The sequence below is a fragment of the Sorex araneus genome, chromosome 4, assembly GCF_027595985.1.
Source record: "Sorex araneus isolate mSorAra2 chromosome 4, mSorAra2.pri, whole genome shotgun sequence".
Classification (NCBI taxonomy): Eukaryota; Metazoa; Chordata; class Mammalia; order Eulipotyphla; family Soricidae; genus Sorex; species Sorex araneus.
Genome location: NC_073305.1, coordinates 12,102,709 through 12,112,890, shown reverse-complemented (window position 1 = coordinate 12,112,890; position 10,182 = coordinate 12,102,709). Strand labels below are relative to the sequence as shown.

At 67.6% G+C, this 10,182-nt stretch overlaps 1 protein-coding gene across 2 annotated transcripts in view; it reads left to right on the top strand.

Moving 5' to 3' along the window:
- The first annotated feature begins 347 nt into the window (after nucleotides 1-347).
- PLXNA1 (plexin A1) overlaps nucleotides 348-10,182 on the top strand; it is a 37,455-nt gene continuing 27,620 nt past the window's right edge. For both annotated transcript variants that reach the window (XM_055135114.1, XM_055135113.1), the window contains exons 1-3: nucleotides 348-417; nucleotides 4,212-5,485; nucleotides 8,615-8,797. In XM_055135114.1, coding sequence (XP_054991089.1) covers nucleotides 4,289-5,485; nucleotides 8,615-8,797 — 1,380 coding nt within the window. In that variant the 5' untranslated portion in view covers nucleotides 348-417; nucleotides 4,212-4,288. The remainder of the gene's footprint in view (nucleotides 418-4,211; nucleotides 5,486-8,614; nucleotides 8,798-10,182) is intronic.

Sequence of the window (10,182 nt, the reverse complement as noted above, 5' to 3'; positions counted from 1 at the left end):
GGCGCCCGTGCCCCTCGCGCGCGCCCCCCGCCGCCCCCCCCGCCCCCCACACGGCCCCTCGCGCCGGGCCTTTTAAGGCGGGCGGCCGCATCGCCCTTTGAAGCAGCGCGGTGGGCCCGGGCGGGCGCGCGGCGCGGGGCACAGCGCCCCCTGCAGGCCGCGCGCGGCCCCGCCCCGCGCCCCGCCCGCGGCCCCGCCCCCCGGCGGCGGGGGGCGCATGCGCGCGGCGCGGCGCTCGGCGGGCGGCGAGAGCGAGGCCGGTCCGCAGCCGCGCGGCGCTGGGCGCCCCATTCATGCTGGGCAGCGGCGGCGGCCACGCAGCGGAGCGCGGGCGGCCCCGCGGCGGACGGGCGGCGGCGGCGCGCGGGCGGCGGGGCGCGGCGATGGCCGGCGGCGGGGCGCGCCCCGGGGCAGCCCGTGAGTAGGGGCGCAACTTGGCCCGCGGCGCCGAGGGGCAGCGCGGGGGTCCGGGCGCGGGGCGCGGGGCGCGGGGGCGCGGCCGGGGGGCGTGCGCGGGGGGACTGCGGCGCGCGTGTCCGCGGCTCCGCGGGTCCCTGCGGCTCCGGCCCGGCGCCCGCGTGTGTCCGGGCGCGGCCGCGGCGCCGGCGCTCGGCGCGTCGCGTCCCCGCCCGGCCGCGGTCGGACCCGGTCCAGGCCCCGCGGCCGCCGGCCCGGCCGGGCCGAGCCCCGGACAGCAGCGCCCCGGGCGGCGGGCGGGGGCGGCCGCTGCCCCCTCCTTCGAGGCTCGGGAGAAAGTTTGCGGCGGCCCCTCCGGAGGGCCCTGCGGGTGCCCAGGCCGAGCCCGGCCCGCCGGACCTCGGGTTCGGACGTGCGGCCGCGGGCAGGGCCGGGCCGGGCCGGGCAGGCCCGGGCTGAGCTGCGCGGCGCGGCCGCCGGGCCGGGCCGGCCGGGCCGCGGGAGCCGAGGGAGGCGGTTGCGGGGCTGCGCCCTGGGCCGGCCCCCGGGGCGCCGCGGTGGAAGTTGGAGCCGCGGCTCCGGGACCGACGCCCGCGCCCGCCCCCTCTGGCCCGGGAGCGGGGCGCGGGGAGCGGGGGCGCCGCGTCCGTGTCCGTGTCCGCGCCGGGCCCGCGGGCCGCGCTCCGGGCCGGCGGCGAGGGGGCGGCGGGGGTGCCGCCCGGCAGGCCGCCCCGCGCCCCCGCGCCCCGGCTCGCCCGCCGGCTCGGGCCTCGGCCGCCGCTGCCCCCTCGCAGGGCCTCTCCAGGGTCAGCGCGCTTCCCTCCCGGCCTTCCGATTGCTTCCTGGACAGTCCCGGGCCTGGAGAGCCGCGCGCCCGCGGCGGCGGGGCGGCCCGGGGAAGCCGCGGGAGGCCCGGGGCGCGCGCTCCGGGGATCCCGGGACGGCCCGGGCGAGGGGCGCAGGGTGCGGAGTGACCGGGCGGGACGCCCCGAACCCCCTCAGTTGCCCCCGGCTCAGCTGTGGGGTGCTGGGGCCACGCCCCTTGAAAGAAAGGGGTGTGTGCGTCGGAGCGCTTGGGGAGGGGGGACTCTGCCCGGAGCCCCTCGCCCGGCCACTCCGTGCTGCCCGGCCCTCTCCTTCCGAGCTGCCGCCGCCCCTTCTCCATCTCCGGGTTGGTGCCCCTCTGGGCTGTGGGGCCCGTTGTCTGCAGGCTGGCAGGCTGGTTCGGGGTGTGTGAGGCCAGCCCAGGTGCCGGGACTCTGCCCGCCCGTTCCAGCGGGCAGAGGTGAGAGGCAGGGATACTGCCCGCCTGCCGGCAGTGGGGGAGGAGGCAGCGAGGCCAGCCTGCCGCTGTGGGGCCCGGCACGGAGCACACAGCCCTTGGGGTCCCTGTGTAATTTCCCCACAGGTCCCCAGAGCAGGGGCGCCTAGCGGGAGGGGGGTTGGGTAGGAGCCGGGTGATTAACTGTGAGGGGTTGTGAGGGGTCTCCCGGATCCTGGTCAGGAGTGAGACCCGGGTGTCTTGGGACTTGCTCTGAGGGTGCCGGTGACGGGACAGCTCCCTCCCCTGGGAGTGGGACAGCCCCTTCCTCAGTCCCCTCTCACCCCCTCAGGGACCTGGAGCTCAGGGAGAGGGGCTCTAAGACTCTTTGTTTCTCTGGGTGGTGTGGGGAGGGGTAGGGGGGCTGGACGCTGCTGTGGCCACCTCGCCCCGTGGACACACTGAATGTAGGTCAGCTGCCCCTCCCCCGTGGGGCTCTGACCCGCATGGCCCACCACCTGGGCTGCCTCCTGTGCGGCCCCCTGGACTCCGGCCCCGCCTGCACCCTCGCTGCTCTGCCCCCGCACCCCAGCACCCCAATGTCCAGAGCAGGTGGGGAGGCCCTGGAGGTGCCCGCCCGGCCCACAGGGCCCGGGAGCTGCTGGGGCTATCCCCCCCGCCCCCACTTTGGCACAGAGGAACGTTTTCCTGGGCAGACGCGAGGCGTGTGGGAGTCAGGCCCCGGCAGGTTGGCTGGGCATCGCGGTGTCTGGGGGAGCGTGGGAGCCCAGCCCTGTCCTGCCGGCGCTGGCTGCGTGACCTTGGGGTGCTGGAGTCTGAGCCCTGTGTCTGTGAGAACATGGCGATGACCGCAGGGTCTCGGCAGGCCCCGGGGAGCTGGAGGCCACGGGCGTCCCCTCGGGGCTCGGGTCCCCTCGGCGGCCAGCCCGTGCTGAGGGTGGGAGGGACGAGGGACGCACGGAACTCAGAACTCGGGCCCCTGTTGGAGTCGGGACAGTGGCTTCTCCCAGCGGGTCCCTCCTGTTTAATATAAAAAGTGGGGCCCGTAATTGCATTAAGACCTGTGTAATTATCCCCGGGGAGGGGCGAGCCCGGCCCCTGGTAATTGTAGGCCTGCTTTGAACTGATAAACTGAGTGATTCATGCTGCTCCTCTCCTCCACTGCCTTGGGCTCCTGAGATCCAGGGGGCGGTGCCCGGCCTCTCCCAGCCTCCGCGCTCCCGGGTGCTGTCCGGGCAGAGAGCTTCGGGAAAGACGCCGGCCGCCCGGCCTGCCAGGGAGGCTGTGCGACGTGGTTCTCTGGGGCCCGGGTGGAAAACTGCCCCCTCCCGGCCCCCATCCATCTCAGCCTCAGTTTCCCCACCTCAGAAGTGGGTGTGGGAAGTGACGGAGCAGATCCTTTCCTGCTCGTTTGTTCCTTCGTTCACAGGCCAGGCTCTGCCTCACAGAACGGGGTCAGTGGGGCTGGGCACAGTGAGCCGTGGACCCTCTGGGCTGTAGGTCGGAAGTCAGTGTCGGGGGTGGTCGGGGGTGCACCGCTGTCACCAGCTGGAGGGATTGCAAAGTATGTGGGGTCCTCCTGCAGAGGGACCCCAGCCCACGGGCTTCAGGGAGGAGCCAGCCTGTCTAGCCTCCTGCTGTCCTGGGCCAGCTCCCAGCCTGCCTCCTTGGGGACTCAGCATTCCCACCTATTAAATGGGCACCCTGGGATCGCTGGGGCTCCAGCCCTGCTGTCACCGGCCAGGGTGGGGCCCTGATGGCACCTGGGCATGTTCCTGCTGATGGCCCCTTTGGGCATGTCCTCCTCTCATCCATGAAAGGAGTTGTTAGTCTCCCCTGCTTTACAGATAGGGAAACTGAGGCTGGCCGCAGGAAGTGACCCCTCCCAGGGCCCGCTGACTGCAGAGGGGCAGTCTGGCTCAGCCCCTGTCCAGTTGCTGCTGCTGTACTTTTCAGAAGCCTGGGTGGGGATTGGGGGGCTCCGACTCCCCTTCCCCTTGGGTGGCCCCCCACCCCCTTTCCGAGGAGCTGGGCTTTGATCAGGTTCCCAACCGGCGCGCTGGGTGGCGCCATTGTGGCTCCTGTGCAGAGCAGATGCGGGTTCCGGGTGGTGGGAGGGGGGGCTGTGACAGGTCAGGGTCAGCCCCCCAAGGGGATAGTGCTGGGCCTGGGGCGGGGGGCGGGAGGTCCGTGTGCCCTAGGCCTGGGTGTGTTCTGAGACAAGAGGTCACAGCCTCCAGTTGGGGGTCGTCTGGCCTTCCTTCCTAGGCCCTGGGCTCTATCCCTGGACTCTGTCCCTGAACATCCAGAGGCAGCTTGTGGCCATCGGCTTAGTCTTGGGGACCCCAGGTCTGCCCGGTGCCACGCACTGCACACAGGCCCTCACACCAGGAGGGGCCTCTCTGCACCCCGGCTCCTCTGGGGCGGGGGTCTCAGGCTGAGAGGGGCTCCCGTCCCCATTGGCGAGGGCTGTGCCCACTCACCACCCACCCTCTGCTCCTTCTCCCCGCAGGGCGGAGGCTCCCGGCCCCGTGAGACGCGGCCCCGCGGGAAGGACCTGAGCCCCTGCACCCCGAGGCCGGGCCCGACATGCAGCTGCCACGTCTGAGCCCCCGGGCGCTGCCCCCGCCGCCCCCGCTGCTGCTGCTGCTGCTGCTGGCGGGGGGCACCCGGGCAGCTGCGCCCCGGGCGGGCATGGGCCCGCGGCCTGCCTTCCGCACCTTCACGGCCACGGACTGGGGCCTCACGCACCTGGTGGTGCACGAGCAGACGGGCGAGGTGTACGTGGGCGCCGTGAACCGCATCTACAAGCTGTCGGGGAACCTGACGCTGCTGCGCGCCCACGTGACGGGGCCCGTGGAGGACAACGAGAAGTGCTACCCGCCGCCCAGCGTGCAGTCGTGCCCGCACGGGCTGGGCAGCACCGACAACGTCAACAAGCTGCTGCTGCTGGACTATGCTGCCAACCGCCTGCTGGCCTGCGGCAGCGCCTCACAGGGCATCTGCCAGTTCCTGCGGCTGGACGACCTCTTCAAGCTGGGCGAGCCCCACCACCGCAAGGAGCACTACCTGTCCAGCGTGCGAGAGGCGGGCAGCATGGCGGGCGTGCTGATCGCCGGGCCGCCGGGCCAGGGCCAGGCCAAGCTCTTCGTGGGCACGCCCATCGACGGCAAGTCCGAGTACTTCCCCACGCTGTCCAGCCGCCGGCTCATGGCCAACGAGGAGGACGCCGACATGTTCGGCTTCGTGTACCAGGACGAGTTCGTGTCCTCGCAGCTGAAGATCCCGTCGGACACGCTGTCCAAGTTCCCCGCCTTCGACATCTACTACGTGTACAGCTTCCGCAGCGAGCAGTTCGTCTACTACCTCACGCTGCAGCTGGACACGCAGCTGACCTCGCCCGACGCGGCCGGCGAGCACTTCTTCACCTCCAAGATCGTGCGGCTCTGCGTGGACGACCCCAAGTTCTACTCGTACGTGGAGTTCCCCATCGGCTGCGAGCAGGCGGGCGTGGAGTACCGCCTGGTGCAGGACGCCTACCTGAGCCGGCCAGGCCGCACCCTGGCCCGCCAGCTGGGCCTGGCGGAGGACGAGGACGTGCTGTTCACCGTGTTCGCGCAGGGCCAGAAGAATCGCGTGAAGCCGCCCCGCGAGTCCGTGCTGTGCCTCTTCACGCTCCGCGCCATCAAGGAGAAGATCAAGGAGCGCATCCAGTCCTGCTACCGCGGCGAGGGCAAGCTCTCCCTGCCCTGGCTGCTCAACAAGGAGCTGGGCTGCATCAACTCGGTGAGTGCCCCAGCCCAGGCCCGCCGGCTGCGCCGTCTCGGCTGCGTCCGGCACCTCCTCGGTGCCGCCTCTGGGTCTCGGTGCCTTCCGGGTACTGGCCGGTGCGTGTGGCTGTCTCTGGTGTCGGAGGCCTCTGGGCACTGGGACCCTCCAGGCCCTGGCTCTCCCTGGCTATACTCGTGCCCTCTAAGTTCTGGTACGCTCGAGGAACTAGGACCCTCTAAGTACCACAACTCAGGGCACTGGTACCCTCTAAGTACTGGTGCTCTCGGGAAACTAAGAACTGTGTAAGTACTAGTACTCTCTGGGTACTGGTATTCCCTGGGTACTAGTGTTATATACTAGAACTCTCTGGCACTGGTATTCCCTGGGTACTAGTGATATATACTAGAACTGTACTAGTATTATCTACTAGAACTCTCTGGTACTAGAATCTCCTGGTACTAGTGTTATATACTAGAACTCTCTAGCACTAGTATTCTCTGGGTACCAATATTATATACTAGAACTCTCTGGCACTGGTATTCTCTGGGTACCAGTGTTATGTACTAGAACTCTCTGGCACTGGTATTCCCTGGGTACTAGTGTTATGTACTACAACTCACTGGCACTGGTATTCCCTGGGTACTAGTGTTATGTACTAGAACTCTCTGGCACTGGTATTCCCTGGGTACTAGTGTTATGTACTAGAACTCACTGGCACTGGTATTCCCTGGGTACTAGTGTTATGTACTAGAACTCTCTGGCACTGGTATTCCCTGGGTACTAGTGTTATGTACTAGAACTCTCTGGCACTGGTATTCCCTGGGTACTAGTGTTATGTACTAGAACTCTCTGGCACTGGTATTCCCTGGGTACTAGTGTTATGTACTAGAACTCACTGGCACTGGTATTCCCTGGGTACTAGTGTTATGTACTAGAACTCTCTGGCACTGGTATTCCCTGGGTACTAGTGTTATGTACTAGAACTCTCTGGCACTGGTATTCCCTGGGTACTAGTGTTATGTACTAGAACTCTCTGGCACTAGTATTCCCTGGGTACTAGTGTTATATACTAGAACTGTACTAGTGTTATATACTAGAACTCTCTAGCACTGGTATTTCCTGGGTACTAGTGTTATATACTAGAACTGTACTAGTGTTATATACTAGAACTCTCTGGCACTAGTATTCCCTGGGTACTAGTGTTATATATTAGAACTCTCTGGCACTAGTATTCCCTGGGTACTAGTGTTATATATTAGAACTCTCCAGTACTAGTATTCTCTGGATACTAGTGTTATATACTAGAACTGTACTAGTATTATATACTAGAACTCTCTGGCACTGGTACTCCCTGGGTACTAGTGTTATATACTAGAACTCTCTAGCACTAGTATTCTCTGGATACTAGTGTTATATACTAGAACTGTACTAGTATTATGTACTAGAACTCTCTAGCACTAGTATTCCCTGGGTAGTGGTGTTCTCTAGGCTCCAGATCTCTGTAAATACTCAACTCCCTAGGCAGCAGTACTCTCTGGATATTTGAGCCCTCTGGGTATCCGTATTCTAGGTACTATTAGCACTCTTGAGGAACTGAGATCCTTAAGTACCTCACCTCTCTAGGCACTGGTACCCTGTAGGTACTGGTACTCTTGAACTAAGATCCCCTAGAGAGTAGAACTCCCTGGGTGCTAGTCCTCGCTCGGTACTAGAGCTCTGGGTGTGCCTGTCCTCGGAGTACTGGTGCTCTCCAGGAAGTCGGAGCCTGTCACTGCTAGAGCCTTCGAGGTGCTTGTGTCCTCCAGGCCCTGGAATTCCGACCTAGTACCCTCGAGGTCGGCTTTCCCTGACAAAGGCCATTTGGATATTTGTGACTCCGGTCACAGGCTGCCGTGCAGCAGGTGCCGCATCCACACCTGTCCTGGGAGGCCACTCGGCACGCTCCCACGGACCGGCCTTCTGCGGCCCCACCCCTGCCGGGGCCCAGCGCCTCGAGGTCCTGCCGCTTCTCGCTGGGTGCTGAGGGCTGGACCCCTCTGTGACGTCACTCCCTCGGCACTCTGTCGGCCCTAGAACCTTCTCGGCTGCTCTGTCTGGGTACGCGCTGCCGCCGTCTCCAGGCCTGGCGGCCGGCACTGGCCAGCTGCGTTCTGGGACCCCCTCGGTTTCCTGCCCGGGTGGAAGGGGCTTCTCCGCGTCCAGGAGGCTCTCAGGGCCCTCCCTCTCCCCTTCCTTCCTCCCCGCTCCCTGCACTGGGGCGACACTGGTCTGTCCTCAGGACACGGGGTGGTGAGGTGCCCCAGGCCCTTCCCTCTCATGCCTGCAGCTGTGCTGTGGGGTGTGGGGTGTCTTGCCGGGATGGGGGTCCCCCCCAGGAGCCCCTGGTGCCTGAGGCTGGCAGCCTCCAGATCTGCTTAAGCTGGTTCAGGCTGAAGCCGGTGGTACTCAGGGGCCCCCTGTACGCAGTGCCAGGGATCAGACCAGGGGCCGGCCTTATAGGGGTGGCTGCCTCACCCCTGCGCTGTCCTGGCCTCTCCCGAGGGGCAGTGTGTCCTGTTCTCCACCCCTGTCCCTGCCTCCTCTCCCCCCGCCCCCGGGATGATGCCCACCGTTCCTCAGAGCCCTCGTCTCCTCTTCCTCCTGGACCCCAGTTGGGCCCATCTCAGTCCACCCAACCCTCCCCAGCCCAGCCCCCCTCTGCCTGCTCCTCCTGTGGGCCTGTGCCTGGCCCAGCTCGGACCCCTCAGCCTGCTCTGCTCCTCGCGGGCCTGTGCCCTGCCATGGTGGGTGGGCTGACTCCCCTTTCCGCCACCCCACCCCTCCCCGCCTGGGCCTGCCCTCGCTGCCTTCTCTGGAACCGCCCCTGGGCCTCCAGCCTCCTCCTCAGCCAGCCCCTCCCCGTGCCGTTGGCTTCCCCCTGACTCCGTCGCCCTACTGTGTGCCCAGCTGCCCTCTGAGTGCCCATCGCTGCGGCCACCTCGTCACTTCCCATCTGTGCTCTCTCCGGCGGGCCACGGGGGGCTTGGGCGTGTGGGGGTCCTGCTGCGTGGGGGCCCCCTTTATCTGGTGCTTGGTCTGGTGTGGGGGGGTCCAAGAGCCCCGCCCCCACTGACCCCCCCCCCCGCCTCTCCGCTCTCCCCACAGCCCCTGCAGATCGATGACGACTTCTGCGGGCAGGACTTCAACCAGCCGCTGGGCGGCACGGTGCCCATCGAGGGCACGCCGCTGTTCGTGGACCGGGAGGACGGGCTGAGCGCCGTGGCCGCCTACGCCTACCGCGGCCGCACCGTGGTCTTTGCCGGCACGCGCAGCGGCCGCATCCGCAAGGTCAGCGGCGGGGGGGCCTGGGACACGGGGGTCCGGCTGGCCAGGACGTCCAGGCCCCACTTCCCTCCGGGCCCCCTCTTGGCCTCTCCTCCCTCAGCCCCAGCCTGTGTCTGGGGGCTGGGGAGGGGCCCGCGCCCCCGGCCCCCAGCAGTGCTGGCACACGTGACCCCCGGAAGGCGGCCAGCCCGCACCCCTCCTCGCTGGCATCCAGTGTCTGCTGAGGCAGCACTGCCTGCGGGAGATGCAAGGCCAAGGGCAGGCCAAGGGCAGCGCCCGCGCCCCACCCCTGCCGTCTGGAGCCGGGGGACAGCGGGCGGGGTGCTGGGGACACGGCATCTCCTCCACTTCTCGGGGGCCTGGGCTCGGGAGAGGGAGCCCCACGGGGCGGGGGGCGGCAGGGCGGGATGACCGCTGTCCCCAGCGGAGTCGGAGCTGATTCAGCTCAGTCGACCACCCCCGGGGCCAGGGACGGAGCTGCCCCCCCTGCCCCCTGCTGCGAGGCTGCCTGCAGGGACCATGAGGGCAGGGCCTGGCAGGGTCCACCTGGGCCAGGGGCCCCCCAGAGTCCGTCCTCCAGCAGGAAGCAGGCTGGGGGGCCCCAGGTGGACGCATGAGGCGGCAGACTACTGGCTGAGGTGCTGTCTGTGCCCACAGGGCACTCCAGATAGCTGGGAGAATGGGTTTGCCCAGCCCCGCCTCAACCCTGCGCACTCCCCAGCCCTGCCTCACCCCTGCGCACTGCCCAGCCCCAGCCCCACCTCACCCCTGCGCACTCCCAGGCCCCAGCCCCACCTTACCCCTGCGCACTCCCAGGCCCCAGCCCCACCTTACCCCTGCGCACTCCCAGGCCTGCCACACCCCTGCGCACTCCCAGGCCCCAGCCCCACCTCACCCCTGTGCACTCCCAGGCCCCAGCCCCACTATGGGAGGGGGTGTCCGGGATGTCTCGTCAGTCATGCTCGGCTGCTTCCCGACCCCCATCCTGAGGAAGGAAACTGAGTCCAGCTCAGTCACAGCTGGGGTCTCCCTGCTCCTCCCCCTTCCAGAGCCCCAGCCCAGCCCCGGTCCTTTCCTCCTTGTGGCTTTGTGGGGGTCCACCCCGGTAGGGCTCTGGAGGCACCTGTGGTGGGTGTCCCCAACTCTGCCGCCTGCCGGTTCTGCAGGGATCCTGGGGTCTCCGGCCTGTGGGGGGGGTCTCACACGTGGTCTCACACCCATGGGTGGGTTTCAGCTGGTTCTTGGCTTTCCATTCACCAGCCTCCCCCAGCCTCAGTTTCCCCACAAGCCGGGAGAGAAAGAACCAGGCAGACTGTGGGGGCAGCGGCCCATCAGGCTGTCAGTGAGCGCCAGGCCCCCACCCCCTCCTGTCCTCCAGCTGACAGGTG